The 17,903-nt window shown below is 39.8% G+C and overlaps 1 protein-coding gene across 4 annotated transcripts in view; it reads right to left on the bottom strand.

Annotated features, from left to right (window-relative positions):
* Positions 1 to 17,903, bottom strand: part of LOC142102367 (fibronectin type-III domain-containing protein 3A-like) — a 79,800-nt gene that overhangs the window by 6,985 nt on the left and 54,912 nt on the right. For all 4 annotated transcript variants that reach the window (XM_075187202.1, XM_075187201.1, XM_075187204.1 and 1 more), the window contains 17 exons: positions 15,714 to 15,773; positions 14,321 to 14,459; positions 14,177 to 14,230; positions 12,941 to 13,062; positions 12,456 to 12,630; positions 12,186 to 12,272; positions 10,880 to 11,018; positions 10,725 to 10,793; positions 9,887 to 10,005; positions 8,654 to 8,759; positions 7,546 to 7,721; positions 7,337 to 7,450; positions 3,907 to 4,056; positions 3,519 to 3,802; positions 2,476 to 2,688; positions 1,754 to 1,920; positions 1,106 to 1,227 (listed from right to left, as the gene is read on the bottom strand). In XM_075187202.1, coding sequence (XP_075043303.1) covers positions 1,106 to 1,227; positions 1,754 to 1,920; positions 2,476 to 2,688; positions 3,519 to 3,802; positions 3,907 to 4,056; positions 7,337 to 7,450; positions 7,546 to 7,721; positions 8,654 to 8,759; positions 9,887 to 10,005; positions 10,725 to 10,793; positions 10,880 to 11,018; positions 12,186 to 12,272; positions 12,456 to 12,630; positions 12,941 to 13,062; positions 14,177 to 14,230; positions 14,321 to 14,459; positions 15,714 to 15,773 — 2,296 coding nt within the window. The remainder of the gene's footprint in view (positions 1 to 1,105; positions 1,228 to 1,753; positions 1,921 to 2,475; positions 2,689 to 3,518; positions 3,803 to 3,906; positions 4,057 to 7,336; positions 7,451 to 7,545; positions 7,722 to 8,653; positions 8,760 to 9,886; positions 10,006 to 10,724; positions 10,794 to 10,879; positions 11,019 to 12,185; positions 12,273 to 12,455; positions 12,631 to 12,940; positions 13,063 to 14,176; positions 14,231 to 14,320; positions 14,460 to 15,713; positions 15,774 to 17,903) is intronic.

Here is a 17,903-nt window from a genome sequence, read left to right as displayed (position 1 = left end):
TACAAAGAAAATACATATCTTGTGTGATTGGTTTTTATCATCATTGCTAACAGAAATGCTCTGTGCAGAATGCAGATTGGTGGATTCATCACAAGGTTATTACCACTGATGTAAACATGCATAACGGACATACTATTTTTTTTTTTTTTTTATCTGTGATATATTTCCCCCTACATCAGCACCACATTAAAACTGCCCAATAGTTGTGTGTGTGGCTATAGTGGATTGTGAAGGCGGCTATTGCCCTTTAGGTCACTTATGTAATTACACCAGACTACTAGGTGTGTAAAACCGCTGTACTTATAACGTTACGTGTGACAGTGCGCCGCTTTATGCATTTGTTTTTTGCAGCTTTACTAAATACACTGACAAATTACTTAATATATTCTGTAATCACTGAGAAAAGAGATCCTGTCATGTCTCAGGATTTTTTTAAATGACATTGGCCTAAAATTATGACATTGTTTTATTAAGATAACTGGAAAACTAATACATCAATTCATTGATTAGATTACCAAATACTTGTTAGCATACCATATGTCAGTTTGTTTGTTTTTTGTTATAATTTTTATTTATGTTATAAAAATCTTCCAATAAAAAACACATGATTTGAAAAAAAAAATAAACAACAGTGTGGCAATTTGGGGCACTATTTTTCTTTAAAATGTTAGGGCCTGGATTTCCCATTTCAGTTTTGTACCATTTTTTTCCAAAAAAGGTTGGCAAATGAGAGTACTGTTCTAAAAGAGTGTATTGATAAAGAATAAAAATGTGATGTTACTATATAAATAAGTCCTGTAAATCTGTATAAACAGTGAGTTCTGATATCACTTGAGTGATTAGGAAAATGGGTGTATTTTACCCCCCACTGCACTTTATTACAAATATTATAAGTCTTCGTGGATTTTTGCGACCTGCACTCTACCTACATCCTCCTGCTCTTCCTCTTCACATATCCATATCATATGAATTAAGGAGGGCAATATCCAATTTATTTAACTTGACAGAGCAAACACAATTACAGCTCCAGTTCATGTGTATAAATATATAAGTACTTGGGGGAATTAAACATTTATTTTAAAAGAAGACGTTTTAGAAAAAGCACCTGATCGACCTCTCTCCCATTGGTTAGCTGAAGGATGTAAACAATTGCATCTCCCCTCATCGGTTGCAGAGGCTCCCAAGATACTTCACACAAGTTGTTATCAATCTGTTGCACTTTGGGTGCTGGAAGGGAAGATGAGAAAGGTCAGCATGATTGCCATTTCTGTAACACTGTGGAACTTGCATACAATAATGGTTGAAAGTGGAGGCATAGTTCTATGGTAAAATTTAAATTTGTCATGATCACACATTCTGTAGAGTCCTCAAGTGTTTTTCAAAAGGAAAAGGATGAGGTATACAGCACCATAAACTCACTTCTTGGCAAAGACAGCATCCAGGGCTGACACCGAGTGCCCCTTCTGTGCACATTAACGTAAGGGGTGAAAGTAGTCCAGTGCTGTACTTTCCAACAGACCCACCCGTGCATGCCCCCACAAGCGCCCCGCCCCTGCGTGCCTACAGGCGCCCTGCCCGTGCTCCCTATTTAGGAGGGAGAGCCTACATGACTGCTTCCTTCTATAACAATGGTTAATTACTTGTTTGAAAGTGGATGATTACACCGTGGAGGCCTCTACAGAAACAGTTACAGGAAGGTAGAGATGTCCTAGAAGAGGCTACATAACAGGCATTAAAGCTGCCCAACACCTACCTTTTAATGCCGCAGGCAGAGATTTGGTTGTAGCAAAACTGTAAACTTCGGAAAACGGTCCTTCTCCTGCTTCATTGTATGCCTGGATTCTGAAGTTGTATGTAGTCGATTCATTTAGTCTCTGCACCTTGTATGTATGACACGGTCCATTGTAGATGGTAGAAAACCTTCACAAAAGGAAACAACATTTGAATAAACAAAAATGGTCAGTTTGGCAACATAAGTGTGATTATAAAGTTATTACTAAATGTGCCCCTGAGCTGACAAACTCTAACAGCAATGAGACCCATGTAACTGTATGAAAGAATTGGTCATGATTGGTTTTCTCAGACTTTCCCCGCTATTGACTTGAGCACAGTACTCATCCAATTGGCAATATACAGTTATAACAAGAAAGATCAGTTTTCTTTTGTTTTAATAGCATCTCTCAGGCAGTGTTGGCTATTTAAAATGCAGAGGAACCCGGTGGAAATTGTTGATGGACTTGCACACTGACAACTTAGTGGGAAAAGCACAACTCCAACATGCAGAAAGTAACAAACATAACCGGATCTCTACAAGATTAATTAGTGGCTTCTTTGTCCATTAACTGAGACTATGATTGATGCCTGGTAAAGTGAGTCTGGTAAACAGTAACCACTTACACCTAATGGACATTCAAGGGGATGTATGAATTACCCATTAATCAACTGTAATGCTTTCCCAATCATTGGCATGCTCACCTGCTGAGTTTATCCTCCATTTGTAGATTGTACAGTGATGTTTCTGTGGCTAAAGCTTTGCTGGATCCATCTCCCCACTTTAACTTAAGGCTCTGGTGACTGAAGACCACACATTCCAGGTGGGGAGGGTTGGGAGGCGGTGGTTTTGTTTTGGCTTTAATAGATGGGCTGAAAGGACCTGCTCCTAAGCTGTTTATGGCCTGAATTCGTATTCTAGAAAAATAAACGAGAACCACTGAAATATACAGTACTATAAAATACAACTTGGCATAATAAATGCAACAAATGTCTCATTATGGAAACCAGAAACCAACTTTATTATTTATCAGTCCTAGACCAGATATGTATAGTTATCCCTATTAAATTAGAAAAGTGTGACATATAAAGTTAGAACACAAACATTCCTATACGTAATCATGACGTGCAGTTTCTGGAATATAAAAAAAAAAAAAAAAATATTTTCCTCTGCACATTTCACTTCCATCATCAGTTATTTATATAGCGCCACTAATTCCACAGCGCTGTACAGTCTAAATTCCCTAACACATACAGACAAACTAGGTTCAATTTAAAAGCAGCCAATTCACCTACTAGTTGAATTGTGAGAGGGAACCAGAGCACCCGGAGGAAACCCATGCAAACACGGGGAGAACATACAAACTCCACACAGATAAGGTCATGGTTAGGAATCGAACTCATGACCCTGTTGCTGTGAGTCAGAAGTTCTAAACACTTAGCCACCGTTCTCAGCAGCAATGCTCATTAAATAGCTTCCATCCTTAAACGTGCAACTTCAAATACATTACTGTGCTGAAAACAAATGTTTTCTCACAAGAAAGCCCTGAGCACTGTACACCTCATTATAGCTGATGAAAATTTTAACATAAATCATTCTCCAACATTCATAAATATTGTATCACATGGCCCAACGTATATATCTGGTCTACCAATAAAAACCAAATAGAATATTAGAATAGATATTCAGTAAATACACGACTCACAGCACTGCTGGGTAGATAGGTTAGACAGGCAGCTGGCGTTACCTGTAAGTGCGGTCAGGGAGCAGATTTGTGAGGACACAGCTTGTGACACAGTCCACTGTTATCTGATGCTTCTCCCCATACTCTATGGTGTACCCAGTGATCTCTGACCCATTACAGCATGGTTCTATCCACTGGAGAGCAAGGCACTCTGATGGCGAGGGTAGAGGAGCCTCCAGGAGCTCCTCGTCAACAATCTGTAGGACAGATACAGCAGCGGGAACAGACGCTGGTGTTGTAAGGACTGCAGTGTCTCCAAATAGCCCAGTACCAGCCATGTTAACAGCCTGGAAAAGACAAAGATAATCAGCCCAGTGGTTCATTTGTGAAGGTAAGTCGATAATATGCAAAGGAAACGGCAATTTTAATAGATATGTATTATTATACACACCTGAACTCGGCAGTAATATGTAGTTGCTGGTGTAAGTCCCTTTATTTCATAGCTTGAAGAAGAACCACTATAAATGACTTGCATACACCCTTCCATCTTGCCCCACTCTAACCGGTACTCTGTAATCTCTGCTCCATTACAACCAGGAACCTGAATATGGAACAAAAAATATGATCATTACAATCCATTATTGGTTACATTGTATACAATAAAAATTTCAACAGAAAAAAAAGTATAAAGGCGATTAATGGAAACTAGCAAAACAAGGGAACAAGGGATTTTTGTACTACAATGAGGTAAGTAGAACTCCTCCTCCTCTCCCTTGTAAACTGCTCCCTCACCTTACCTCCCATTCACCTCTCCCAAGCAAGGGGTGAAAACTGAAAAGACAATAGCAGCTGTGGAGGACAAAGACCTACAGCATCAGATAACAATATTTAAGGGTAAGAACCTCCCTTTTCTCCAACTGCAGTAGGAGGACACAAACAATGGTATGTCCCAAAGCCTTTTACTAGTTGAAAAGGGATGTCAATAAAGTAACAGCCACCTTGAGGCTGCTCTGCAAACCTGGACCACTGAAACCCCATGCCGCACTTCCTAGGAGGAGCCAACCATTTTGGTTGAGTGTGCTTTAAGCCTGGAGGACACCAGTAGCCCCACAACTGTATTAGCTCTCCTAATGGTCGACTGACTTGGAGGACAGGATCCGAACCCTTTACTATGACCATCAAAGAGAACAAACAGGGAGTCTGCACCAGAATTCTGGGGTCCTGAAGGGGTCCACCCAACAATTTCCCGCTTGTCTGTGCCCTCATCGATCCTGCACCTTATAGTTTGAGTCTCACAGGGAAATGCCATTGCTGATATTTGTCCCATTGTAGCTGGTGTCCGAAGTCCACCATCTTGGAGTAAACAACAGGCCTTCACAGCTCTCCTATTGTAATAAAACACTCTACAGTACATTTGTCTCACTTTACATTTCTCACTCCGCAACCACAGGCACCCAGAACGGTTTCTCAGGATCACAAGGTGACCGGGGAAAAAAATGGCTTATGTTTAGCCCTTCCAGCCATGACGCTGCAGTACCTGGGACAAGAGAAACGGGTCCACTTGTCTGGCTTCATATGTGTGGGTGAGCTACCCCTATATCAGGAGTGAAACAAAAGGCCACTCATTCCAAGGACAGACAAAGCTATCTCTCAAACTGCCCAAAAAAAAATAAGAAGGCACAATCTTCTGAGTAGGGCAATAGCAAAATAAAATGGTGTAGAGCAGGGGAATAAGGCTTTATAAAGGGTAAGGAAGAATGTATTTGTTTTATCCAGCTCCTTGTCGTCATCTGTATCACTCTACTACAGGAAAACAGTGACTGGGATCAATTAAACCAAACTATTTGCAGCCTGTGGGCTCCTGACTTACTACACTGGGCAAAGCAGAAAACCACAAACCCCCACGCAGCTACATAAGCGGATGAGCTTTATCTCCTCAGCCTCAGAGGCAACAGCTGACTGAGAGGATCTGCTTGCTACATCTTTAAACAATTCCAATAAACGTCTGTCTCCCAAGAGAGGGTATATAAATCAAACATTGGTAATTCCAGAAAACCACTTCCCAACCATGTGATAGACACCGACTTCAAAATGTTTCTTTGCAGATTTTATCCTAGTGCAGCAGAAAACGTATGCTGCACATAGCTTTATACTGTTCTTCACTAAAGGATAATAAGCTCCTTTGGCTTTCAGTATCATCTCTATGCAGATGATACACAAATCTATCTATCTATCCTCTCCTGACCTCTCACCATCTGTGCTGTCCCGCGTTACTGACTGTCTTTCTGCCATTTCATCTTGGATGTCCTCTCGCCAACTCAAACTCAATCTTTCAAAAACAGAATTAAGAATATTCCCAACTACCAATAGAAGCTTCCTGCCTGACATTTCTATTTCTGTTGATAACATGACCATAAATCCCACCCTGCAAGCTCCCTGCCTAGGTGTAATCCTTGACTCACAACTATCCTTTGTTCCCCACATCAACTCTAGATTTACGACATGCTGCATACATCTAAAAAACATTTCCAGAATACATACATATCTCACACAAGACACTGCAAAAACTTTAATTCATGCACTCATGATCTCCAAAATCGACTATTGCAATTCCCTCTTTACTGGTCTTCCCAAAATCAGACACTAGCCCCTACAATCTATTTTGCAAGCAGCGGCTAGATTGATTTTCCTTGCAAATCATTCTTCCTCTGCTGAGCCCCTCTGTCAGTCTCTACATTGGTTGCCTGCTTTTCAACAGATCCAATATAAAATTCTTCTGCTAACATACAAGGCAATCAACAAAATTGCACCAACATACATCTCCTCACTTGTCTCAAATATCTCCCAACTCAACACCTCCGTTCTGCACAAGATCTTCGTCTCTCTTCCACTCTCATCACTTCCTCCCATTCTTGGTTACAGGACTTTTTTCAAGTTGCACCCATTTTGTGGAATTCCCTACCTCACACAAGAAGACTTTACTCTAATCTTCAAACCTTCAAGTGTTCTCTAAAAACCCACCTCTTCAGACAAGCTTATAACATTTCCTCAAACACCCTCTTGAACCCCCTAGGTTACCCTATTACCACCCTCTACACAGCTAACACAAGACAACAACCCTCTGACCAACATAGTTGTGGGACTGATCATACAGCCCACTAAATACTTTTCAACTTTTGTATTCTAGTTGGACAAATATGCAATATGATGTAACACTTACCCATGTGTATCAAACCATTATCCCATAGATTGTAAGCTTGCGAGCCATCTTACCTCTCTGTATGTATTACCCAGTATTGTTTTATTATCGTTCGTTACCAATTGTAAAGTGCTGCAGAATCTGTTGGCGCTATATAAATAGAGGATGATGATTCCGGCGGCTGTGAGCAAATGTAAGGAGTTTTGTCTGCCTCCTCTTTGCTGGCTATATCACATTTTCACGACTCCAAACTTTGGACAAACCCCCAATGAGAAAACATCAACCCCTTGCCACCAGGTCATGCCCCAATTGCTATTTTATTGTGGGAGAACACAAAGTCAAACAATCTACTGACCGGAGAGCTCTGTGTGCAGACTAGAAACTCATATGTCATGTCCTATTATACACATTATTCTACACTCAGCTCTAAATCTCTACCTTGGGCAAATACAAAGGGAAAACAAATGGGGCCAGAGTGCATTTAAAGTGATGAAGACACAAGATAAAATGTTCACCTTATAACAATTAAGGTAAAATATCTTGGTTTTGAATGTAACGCTATTGGTTATTTGTAGCTCACATCTAATAGTGATACAAGAATAGGACCATTATATATTACATAAAACTATGATAATTACACATTTCCATAAGGAATGTACACTCCCAGTGCGCCCATACTCACTTCCCAGCTTGTTAGCACACAGTTTGCACTCTTACAGATCACCAACGGCACTTTGCATCTTTCCGGAGGGCCAGGTGCCGTGCAGAACTCAGATGCATCCGAATACGGTCCACACTAAAAGGCAATAAAAAAAAACAAAAATACAAAATGAGCTATAATAAAATAAACGAGGATAATCTAAGTGTAAACACATTTTTATTAAACATTACCCCAGCTTTGTTTGTAGCTTTTATCCAGAAACTATAAGTCTGCCCAGGCAGCAGGTTGCTCACTGTGCATTCTACATCCGAGCCTTGGTATACCGCCCCGCGATCTTCTTGCTCAGATTTTGCCATCTCTACAGTGTAACATGTTACTGCCGAGCCACCATCCACGCATGGAGGATCTAGAAAAAGGACAGAAAGTCATTTAGAGCAAGACGCAATGACAGTATTCAAATCAATGTGCTGCACCAAGAAAAAGGAATAGGGTCCATTAATACAACGTTTAAGTGGATAATATTGTCTTTCTGTGCTACTAATAATGATTATAGCTTTTTTGCCAGCCAGTCCACAGCCTTCTATACAAGCAGCTAAACGCATTAAAAGTGTGATAAAGAGAAGCGATTCAAAATATAAACCCACTTAAAACTTAATATATTTCAGAAGATACACATAATTTAGGATCGGGTATTGCACTCAATCTGCTGGTTCCCCCAAATCCCCCGCAGTCTAGTGTTGCTCTTCTTTCTCCTACTTGCCAATGGACAATACGCTGCCTGTATGAATAACCCTACCGCGGAAGGAGTGAGGAGAGTCCCCCAATGACTACAGTGGTCCATGCAGTAGCCTTCCTAGTTCCTGCCGAGGTTGGCTTTTATCATACAGCCAGTGTGTGGTCTAGCAACCTCAAACAGCCAGCAAGTATAATACAGCATTGACGCACTGTGTCAGATATTGGGTAATGCCACATACCTGGTAAGCAATATTCTGATTTAATGTTTAACACAAAATGCCAACCAAAATGTAATTTTCAGTTTTGGTTGGAAGCTGTTAAATTCAGAGGAACAACTTCCTTAATTGTTGTCTGTTTATGTTAATGTTATTTGCATATTGAGGATCCACTTTAATTACATTTAAATTAAGAGCAAAATAGTTACCCTAAGTCAGATGATGGCTTAGCAAAGGGCCTGACAAAAGGCCACCATATGAATGGCCTACTTAGAAAGTGAGGGTAACATATTTGTATATAACTCCCTACGGAGAGCTTTAAACCTTTTTTCATTATTTTAGTGAGGCTATTAATGTAATTATTGAATGTCAGGATGTTGAAACTTACCCCACATTAGATTTAACTCCTTGAGTTTGGCTTTGCCAGCTAGACGAGGGGGTTGGCAAGGACCTGGAGGAACAATGGCTGTCTGGACTGTTAATACATCAGAAACCTATAGTGGGAATAGAGACACTGTTGTATATCTTGCAGAACTAATGATTGTGATTTTATCTGCACCAGAAACTAGAAAGATTTTCATGGTAATATTTGTCAATGAATTATCCCAAATACATCTTTTATTTTTATGTTCTAATCATTATTTCTTATTTTCTAGAATTAACAAACAAAAGGGGGTGCTCACCCAGAACAGTTGTCAAAAAATACTGTGGTTATTGGAAGCACTCATTAATCCATTACAGCCCCTGATGTTTGTAATACAGTAGAGAGGTGGGAAAGTTAACTAAGAAAGTCAATGGAGTGAAGAAGAATGTGAAGTGCTAATCACATTATCCATTTTCACACGGTCAAGTTGCTTAACTTATGTGCAAACCAATCACTACAAAGTAAGCAATGGGATACATTAACTGACTCGTGTGAACTCTGTACTGCTAGGCAGCAAAAACATAAGTAAACTACCCAAATGAGAAGCTCATGAGGGAGGGACAATCACAACACTGGGCGGCATTTCACAACTCTGCTATCATTTAAATTAGAACACACCCAGAGCAGGAAAGAGATCACCTGTTTGGACCCTGGAATACACTACAATACCCCATTTATACTGTGCCAAAAACCCGGGTTTTTGCTGGGGCAAACCCAGACGTCCCGGGTTGAGACGCAGTATGAATGGCGTCAGGTCTAATGACCCGGGAATTAGACTCGGGACTTCTGGTGGGATAATTCCCGGGGCCGACCCGGGACGCCTGCACTATGAATGGTGAGTCCCCTGTTTTTCAACCTGGGTCTCACCAGACACAATTATAAATTTGAAAAAAAAAAACACATCACAAGAGGAGCCAATCAGAGCTCCTCTAGTGATGTTGCCATGGAGACCCGAACAGACCCGTGTTCAGTATGAACAGGGGAGCCTCTGTCCCGCGGCAATATCCCGGGTTCATATACCCGGGATATTGCCGGGGCGGCAGTATGAAAGCGGTATTAGTAACATTTTCTTATTTAATATCTCTCTTATTCCACCCAAGCTTTCAGTTTTGGGTGGTATTCTCCTTTAAAGTGATTTTGAAGATTAAAGAAATTACACAAAGTACAGTTTTCATACATTTATTTTACAACGTTTACCTGACTGGAGCCCACAATGTTGGCGCAATACACTCTGAACCTATAGCAAGTACCAGGCATGAGACGATCGCACACATGTTCTTTGGAAGAGCCACTGTACACTGTATCCCATTTACTCCCTGTAAGAGGAAAAAAAATGAGAATCTGATGAATCATGTCTCACCGATCATTATCAACATTTATTTATATAGCGCCAGCAAATTCTGTAGCGCTTTACAATTAGGAAGTGAAAAACAATACTGGGTAATACATACAGAGCGGTAAGAGCGCCCTGCACACAAGCTTACAATCTATGGGACAATGAGTCAGTGCTACATATTGATATGAAGGAATGAAACAACACTATGTTTCCAAACATAAACTGAACTATGGTTCCCTAATGAGCAAATCCATAAATATTTTGGCAGGAACCTGTATTTAATAACATGGTGCAACTATATACACAGTTTCCTTAAACTGAGATTTATTTTCTGGGACCCCTGGTCTTTGGTTAATGCAGCTGTGTCAATGACCTAATAGCAGAATCACTGGTGGGTCAGTGCAGTAGGAGAGGAGGCTCCGACATTGAGGTAGACATGATATCCGGCTCTTAGCTGAATGAGCGCCATGGCTATCCAATCAAAAGCCAGCTGTCAGACACTTCGGTCATCAATACTGAAGTTTTCTAGTATTGATCCCTTTCATAGTAAGAGATCAGACGAATGTGAATATCAATTTGGTTTGGGCTTATAAACATTTATGCTATTTACACATTTTTTATATAGCTTAATAACTTGAAAGGAGGAAAAAACAAAAAACAAAACACCCACGCAACAAAAAAAGTGTTTTAATTGCTCACCATTTGCGTTTTCTGCAATGTCAAGGAAGTACTTAAGAATTTCTGAACCACCATTGTCTTTTGGAGCATCTATAATACAATACAATAGTTATACAAATAAAAAGGACAAAAATAAAATAAATATAAACAACCTAAATAATAAATAATAGACTTACCCCACGTGACTTTTACACTGTGCGCATGGATTTTCCCCTTTGTACTTGGTCTACATGGAGATCCAGGTTTGTCGGGGGAAGTTGTGTATTCTACAATATCACTGGGACTACTTCGGCCTTCACTGTTCACTGCAAAGACCTGCACAAGACAAAGTATTTCATGGAACAGAGGTCGAATTGACTGACACGACCGGATGACCCACCTAAATTCAATGATGAATTTGTAGCATAATCCTCCAGTAGTTACCATTCAAGCAACGGTAGCAAAAAAACAGACTCTAGGGGGTAATTCTGGCCGGTTTGAAAAGTGTAGATGTTGTCTATAGCAATCAGATTTTAGTTATCATTTATTTAGTACCGTCTGCAAAATGAAAGCTACAATCTAACTGGCTGTTATAGGCAACATCTCCACTTTTGAAACCCGCCAGAAACCTGTGGTTTGATACATTTACCCCTAGATCTGACAACTGGTACTGGGAAATAGCAAGAAGCATTCAATGTATCGCACTGACAAAAGAAAATAAAGGAATGAAGCGGACAGGGATTCTTCAGCCTCCGGGATAAGGAGCACCGCACCTTTATATATTGCTAATGTGTCTTCAAAAGCATTTTAACTGGGAATAAAATGACAGCTTGGCATACTAAACAGAACAGAGTCAGCATAGTTTCCACACCAATGTGGGCATGTAATGCAAAAGCATGACCACCCTACACTAAAAAAACTATAAAACAAATACAAGTCAGCTATACCACACACAAGACAAAAGATGCTAGCATCAATGTTAAGTAGATACAAATAACAATTTTGCTGCCCGCATAGTGGCAGATTCTGCCTGGCCAAACTAGAAAGGGTTGGATGTTTGGTCAGGTCACATGACTATAAATTCACTAAGCAGATGACCGATATCTACCTGACTCTGTTGTGGTCAATTGCTAAACAAATTTATAGACATGTCTGAAAATAATCATATCTCGGGCATGCAAATAATTTTGGGACCATACAAGGGCCGATACTGGGCCAATCTCCTAATATTGGCATCATTATCAGTGAGTGTGGAATTTGAAAATAGGAAATCCGCCAAAACCTTTCACAAGGCGATTGTGCAAAAAAAGTGTTTTTGTTTTAAAATCAGTAGAAAAGTGAGAAACAAAATGAGGAACAGTGGACACCTTTCCTGGGTGGATGAACAAAGTTTGCACAATTTAGTATAGCATAGGCTAAAAACAACAACATAAAGTCTGTAGATACAAATACCAATCTTTTGAAATATAAAATAAAAAAAACAACAAAAAACAGCATACATACCCTAAATTTGTATGAAGTATTTCGTCTCAGGTTTCTTAAAGTGCATGTGAGATCTTCACTGTTTTGTTTAGGTTTAAAACCATAACCCTGTAATAAACAAATAAACATACGAGTTGCCATTTAAATTTAATGTGAACAATACTTTGAAAGATTTATATATATATATATATATATAATATAGAAAAAAAAAACAAAAACGTTTAGCTCTGGTATTAATCTGATTTAAAAAAATATACATCACTACTTGAGGAATAGGAGATCAACACTCACCGAACCTTCCTCCTCCATTTCCAGGACATAAGTTAGTGTCTCATCTGAGATCATATCATTTGGCGGACTCCATTCTAAACAGAGACAGGTGGTGGCAGCTTGTTTGAGCCGTGGAGGTGATGGCGCAGGTGGCACACTCCCTGCAGTGTAGTAGACCACTGCTTCACTGAAGCCACTGGAAGAAATATACAGTATCATTATTAAACTAGTTATTTGATATACCAAACAGAGAGCTCTGCAGCAGATAAAACTGCCAACGCGGACTGATAACAAATGCTTTAAAACACATCAGTAAGAAGGCAATCAGGACTTGGTAATGTAATACTCTGTTGGTGCCCAGGATACAGAGTCCTGGTATATTTGTCTAAACTGCTGAATAACGGTTTAATACGGCTCTATAGCGTACTTCCCCCTATTGATTACATGAGAAACACTAAGTGGAAAGACAAACAATATAGTAAACAGAAGGCTAGAATTAAGCATACCTCATTCCAATGTCATTTTTGGCTGCTATTCTAAAGGCATATTTTGTGGATGGTGACAGCTTTGTTAACTTGTGTTGCTTAAGGTGACCAAAGTAGCACTCTTTAAATGGTCCATGTTTCCCCTAGATTAAAAAAACAAAACAATATTAGTGTTGTGTTACTTTTTAACAAGTCTGCAATAGTCCACATTATTCACTTCAAAGGCTTACAATGACAAAATCAGACTGCAAAACAAAAGTAGTATGTCCTAAATATTGCCAGTGTTCTATTCATTTAAATGTGATGTCTAATTTGGGAACAAAATGAGTGGTGTCCCTACCCTTTCACTATCTCCTAGCCTGAGGTCCATTCCCATTTACAGCTACTCATTGAGGAGACAGTATGGATGTCTGATGCACTGAAATACATGACAAGCTGCACCTGGCTGGATGAGGCGATCGGACCTCCAGGCTGCGATCCACCTATTTTCTGTCCCTAGGAGTGCTAAATGCAGGGGTGATTATCATTCAAGACCAGTGATCCCTATGAAGAAATGCTCTAAGCATGCACATGCAAGATGATGGAACAAAGATGGGAGTCAAATAGTAATCGTTTATCATCACCATTTATTTATATATCGCCACTAATTCCGCAGCGCTGTACAGAGAACTCATTCACATCATTCCATGCACCATTGGAGCTTACAGTCTAAATTCTCTAATACACACACAGACAGAGAGAGAGAAACACTAGGGTCAATCTGATAGCAGCCAATTAACCTACTAGTATGTTTTCTGGAGTGTGGGAGGAAACTGGAGTACCCGGAGGAAACCCACACAAACATGGGGAGAACATACAAACTCCACACAGATAAGGCCATGGTCGAAAATTTAACTCATGACCCCAGTGCTGAGAGGCAGAAGTGCTAACCACTTAGCCACCGTGCTGCCCAACTTTCCACTATGTTCAACCATCTATCTTGTTGAGAACTCTGTGTGTGAAATAGCTTTATTTCCCCACAGAAACCAATAATCATCATGAACTTCTGGCTTCCGTGTATCAAGCACACAGAAAATGCGGTGATTATCCTCATGGACTAAGATACGGGGGTTAGGACTATACAAGTTATGGTGTGGGTCTAAGAAGCAAGCTCCCCTAATAATTAGAAAACTTAGGTGTCTGTTTCATCTGAAGTAGACACCTTCGTTAAAGCAATCAATGTTATTTAAAAGAAAAATAGAAAACAAGTTCCAATACCTCATCCCATTCCAAAAGGTAACCGTTAATTTTGGAGCCATTGTCATTAGATGCCTGAAAGAAAAGCGAAACAAATATTAAAACAACTAAAACAAAAAAAGGTCCAGCTAATAATATATTTTAACCTAAGCCCAGTAGACATACCTTCCATTGTAGATTCAGACAATTTCGACTCCGGTTTGTAAGCTTTGGTGGGGCCGGCGAATCCGGCTCACAACTTTCGGTCGTGAAACTAATGAATTCGGAAACGGATCCCTCTAAAGGCGGACATGTTGCAGAAACTCTAAAAAGAATTGCATGTTTTCTTTAGTATAAAAAAATTATATGAATAAGATAGCCACATCCTGTCTATGTAAATGACTTTTGACCTTTCGGATTTGCTACTGGCCAAAATAAAAAACTATATTCCATCGTGTTCAACATAAACTTGTCTGTTTGTCTTTTTACCTAAGAATAATATTATTTCATTTGAAAACAGAGGGAGCCAGTGATGAAAAAAGTGGTGCAGATAACTGTGCAAAAATAGTGCTGTAACCACCAGTATCCAATCAGATGTCTGTATTCACAGAACTAAAAAATAACAGCTAGAATCTGATTGGTTGCTGTGGGCTACAGCTTAGTACTGCTTGATACTGCTGTGCATTCTGCACCACTGGGGACACTGTTTCATTTGAATCTATGATGAATATTTAATTTTATCTTGGCAAAGTAAGAAATTTGGCAGCATATTAAATTTAATTACATTAAATGAACAACTTGCTTACACACACAGTGCTGACAGCCATTTATTGAGTTAAACTTGCCAACAAAATTGCTGCTACTACCACATGACTTTAAATCCAAGTATGAAAATAAAGTTATTATAAAGTTATGTATGCCTGTATGCTGAAGATGTACTGACCTAAAACATTAAACAAACTGTTAAGTATACTGTAGTTTCCCTTTTAAACATTGCAAATTTATTATTATTATTAATTTTTATTTATAGGGCGCCACAAGGTGACCGTAGCGCCGTACAGGGACAAACGAATTACAATACAAGGTGAGACAGCACAGTACAGTAACTCAGTAAGCTCAATGCACGGCTAGAGGGGGCGGGGGAAGGAGGAGGGAGGATCCGCAAACGACGGAGCCCAAGAAGGAGGGCGCGGAAGACAGGGAGACCGCCAGAGGGGGGAGGAGGGAGCGAGAGGGGACGGGGGGGTCCTCGAGGAGGAGGGCTAAGTAGCTGGAGAGCAGAGTTAGAAGTGGTGGAAACAGGAGGAGGGATGGCCATGCTCAGAGGAGTGTACAATCTAAGGGGAGGGGTGGACAGACAGAGAAACGCAGGGGAGAGAGGGAGAGTAGGGGGACGGAGGCAGTGAAGGGGAAAGAAGGGGGAGAGGCAGAAGATAAGGTAGGAAGTTAAGTACATATTTAGTTAACAACCTATAATTAAAAATCCTGTAAGCTAAGCATATACATGGACCTTAAAATAGGGTGTTCTGTTCATGTAATGTGTATAATAAAGATCAAGTCACAGTCACTATGTACCTACCGTGCAAGGTAGTCCGTTGCTGGTCGCAGGTCAGTCAGCGTGCATGTAGAAGCACCTCCTCTATGAACAGAAATCATCATTGGTTACTAAACAGATTGACAATGCACAGGCTTATGGTATTCATTACGGCTTTAGGACATGAGACAAATCTATCTCCCAACTGCCCTATTTTGGCAGAACAGAAATTATTTGGTGTTAAATTACTCTGTTGCCCTTTCCTACAATTTTATCCCCGTTTTGGTCCTGTTCCAAATATTAATAAGCCATATACAGCAACTATATTTGACATAATATTATGTTGTATGTTTTAGGGCTTTGTGTTGTTGACTTGGTTTTTGCTTAGTCATGTTTGGAAGTCCACCGATCTGGGCAACTTTGACTATATCAGGATTCTAAACACCAGTCCTCATATACTACAAAACTGGTCAGGCGATTACAACCATCAGACTTCCAAGTCCCAAAGGCCTGTACTAAGTAGTCATTCTGGTCCTTTCCATAGATTATGATACAATAGATTAATTAGTTTGTGAGTGGACCTTAAGTTTTCATCTTTTGCTCACTACACACTCCAGATTGGTCAACTTAATAGTTTATTTGGCTTCAAATATCACCTCAAACGGTGAAAATAAGCAACTATTTATTAACATCTGACTTCCCCACTGCAGATGAATCTCACATATCCTCCTGCCACGATTATGCTTTAAACACTTTTCTTATGCTGCTCATTATCTAAGAGCTGTCTGCCATCCAATAAGCACTGGAAATCCTCCCTAGATCATGTGGTCCATGTTATACAGAAGAAACGGGTGACAAATTGGCGCATATATGTTTTCCCATAAACCTAGTTAGATGTTAAACTCCCAAGAGCAGAGACCTCTTTCTTAGATATCTTCTTTCAGTCAATGTACCCATATATTAATTTCCCTATTCTTGAAGTTGTGTAAGGGGTGGCCAGTGGTGGCATCAGTAAATGAGCAAAGAAACCTTGCTCTATATTGATAAAAAACAAAAAGTATGTTTATATTACTCTTAAGAGTAGGCTTGGGTCATGTACAACATCATCTATCCGGAATTGTTCCATATATAGGACTTTTAGCCTCCATTACAGCTGGGGATGTTCCTTCAAGATCAAAGTTACAGCGTGTATATATTTTTTGCGACAATCAAGTTTATCGGACTTTCCAAATAGCTTCATTTAATTAAAACGGAATGGATCAAGTGTACCTATTTGGTTATGGACTTTTGCACTGTTTGCTGTGTATACACACCATTCATCTGATTGGTACAGGCTATAAATGGGGTTCCCCGTGAAGGACCTCAACCATAGTGTTTATCTGTGGACCTTTTGAAGGAGACAAATTAGGAACCCATCAATGTGATAATCGGAAATACTGGATATTATTCTCATTATTGGGACGGATACCTATAAAAGACTAAGTGCTAGATTTACTAAGCTGCGGGTTTGAAAAAGTGGGGATGTTGCCTAAAGCATCCAATCAGATTCTAGCTTTCATTTATTTAGTACCGTCTACAAAATGATAACTAGAATCCGATTGGTTGCTATAGGCAACATCCCCACTTTTTCAAACCCGCAGCTTAGTAAATCTAGCCCTAAGAGTTCTTATTTACAAGTTATCTATGAACTATGAAGTTGGAGGACTAGTTGTTGCTATTTTGGGTTCTGCATTCTATTTAACCTTAATACTTAGCGCATTCTCTGTGTCTTATTATATGCATATTATATTGTTTTAATAAGATCTAAATAAAATATTTATTATATATCACTTTTACCAGCGCTCTTCTGTTTGTTAATTCTTTTGTCTATACGCGACCAGTTTTCCTTGAACCGTACGCCTAAAACTTACCCAGGAATGTCTCACTCAGGTGACATTAAAATGGTTTACACTGGCCGTTTAGGGGCTGGGACTATTATCAGACGTATAGCAAGTGGGGTGTCCAGGGTTATCATAGCGCAATAACTTCCTGCCAGGACAGGTCACTCCCCCAGGGTGAGGTAATTAACCCTGCCCCGAAACAGCAAGCGTCACTCATTGTGGAGTGCTCCTGGTGAGACGTTTCCAGGTATGAACAGAACAAAAAGTTGCATATAAGTAAACATTTCTGATTTACCAAAAAAGTGATGTTTGTAAGTCCATATAACCATAAGTACATAATCCAGACCGTGAGGAA

Source organism: Mixophyes fleayi, chromosome 9 (assembly GCF_038048845.1).
Source record: "Mixophyes fleayi isolate aMixFle1 chromosome 9, aMixFle1.hap1, whole genome shotgun sequence".
In the NCBI taxonomy this organism is placed as follows: Eukaryota; Metazoa; Chordata; class Amphibia; order Anura; family Limnodynastidae; genus Mixophyes; species Mixophyes fleayi.
This window is presented reverse-complemented; position numbering and strand designations above follow the sequence as displayed.